The sequence below is a fragment of the Salvia splendens genome, chromosome 10 (genome assembly GCF_004379255.2).
Source record: "Salvia splendens isolate huo1 chromosome 10, SspV2, whole genome shotgun sequence".
Lineage (NCBI taxonomy): Eukaryota > Viridiplantae > Streptophyta > Magnoliopsida > Lamiales > Lamiaceae > Salvia > Salvia splendens.
Window position 1 is genome coordinate 19,279,012 of NC_056041.1, and position 1,353 is coordinate 19,280,364.

The 1,353-nt window shown below is 44.2% G+C and overlaps 1 protein-coding gene across 1 annotated transcript; it reads right to left on the bottom strand.

Annotated features, from left to right (window-relative positions):
• Positions 1 to 282: 282 nt before the first annotated feature.
• LOC121751385 (ethylene-responsive transcription factor ERF025-like) lies at positions 283 to 1,126 on the bottom strand. Its single transcript, XM_042146122.1, has one exon. The coding sequence runs from the start codon at positions 935 to 937 to the stop codon at positions 371 to 373; it is 567 nt and encodes a 188-aa protein (XP_042002056.1). The 5' UTR covers positions 938 to 1,126; the 3' UTR covers positions 283 to 370.
• Positions 1,127 to 1,353: the final 227 nt, after the last annotated feature.

Below are 1,353 nucleotides of genomic sequence, written 5' to 3' on the forward strand. Positions count from 1 at the left end.
TTACGGTAAGGTATACGGTATGGTGGTTTCGGTAAGGTATACCGTACCTACCCACCCCTAGGACAGATGGAGTAATAGATAGTTAAAGAGAAGAGAAAGTAATATAAGAAAGACAATAATATAGAGAAGAGTCACAAAACGAGTGTTCAAAATAAAATGCCTCTACTATATACTAAAAATCAAAAAATTGATAATTACAACTATATGATAGCGAGATCAACATATCAATATTGAATATCATCACAAGCGTTATAATGTCAAGATATGAAAATTAGATGATTAATTATACATGCAATTAATCAAAGCTAATAATTTTTGCCACGATAACTAAACACAAGAGCATATACATAACTCAAACCTGCTGCTTATTTTAGTGTACACGTATATTATTATTACTCCGATTCAGAAAGAAGGATAACTCCAAAGCCTCTCTTCCACCGAGTAATTCTCCGGCGAGCCCCCCGCCGTCATTTTTCGGCCGCGGGGGGCTAATCAGCATGCCCTCGGCCATGTCCACCAGCAGCTTCGGCATGTTGAACAGCGCTTCCTCATCAATAAATTCAGCGCACGACGAAGACTCCTCCTCCTGCTCAGGCAGCTGTATGCCCGGCGGACCCACAGCCGCCGCAGCATTGGACACCGCTGCGCGAATGTCGGCCGCGGAGAGGGAAGCCGGCGGAGAGCACGACGCGGCGAAGGCCGGGAAGTTTATGGCAGCTTCGGGGCCTTTGAGCGCCAGCGCTGCCACGTCATAGGCCACCGCGGCCATCTCGGCGGTGGCGTACGTCCCCAGCCATATCCGCGTGGCTTTCCCCGGCTCCCGAATCTCCGACACCCATTTCCTGCTCCGGCACCGGACGCCGCGGTAGGCGGAATGCCGCCCGGGTGCCTTTGTCTTTTTGTTGTTGGCGTTTTGATCATCACCCATGCATTCCATTTTTAGAGGGAACGAAAATTGATTAATTAATGGTGTGACAAATTTATTTAGGCTTCCTAATTTGGATGTGTATCAACGAAAAGAACCCAGCTGCACGATGCTTAACTGAGGGCTACGTCTATATATATCAATTTTGGAGGATTGAAGATTTTGTTATCTTTTTGTTATAATTGGTGGTATACATAGGTGATGTGAATGATGATGGAATGGATGGTGTGGATTTGAGGCAAGTGATGAATATATAATGAATGCGATACTATTGTTAATTAAAATATTGTATAATATTTACGGGCCACACATCATAATTATTCACACCCAAATCAAGCCTAGTAAAAGAAGCTTCACTATTTTTGGTTTGTCAGGACGTGGAGTGACTATTGACCTTCCTACTTTGTTTGTTATATTCTATCTGTCTC

Bases quoted from the DNA above. Each gene is read 5' to 3' on its own strand.
- LOC121751385 (XM_042146122.1), bottom strand. From the start codon at position 937: ATGGAATGCATGGGTGATGATCAAAACGCCAACAACAAAAAGACAAAG.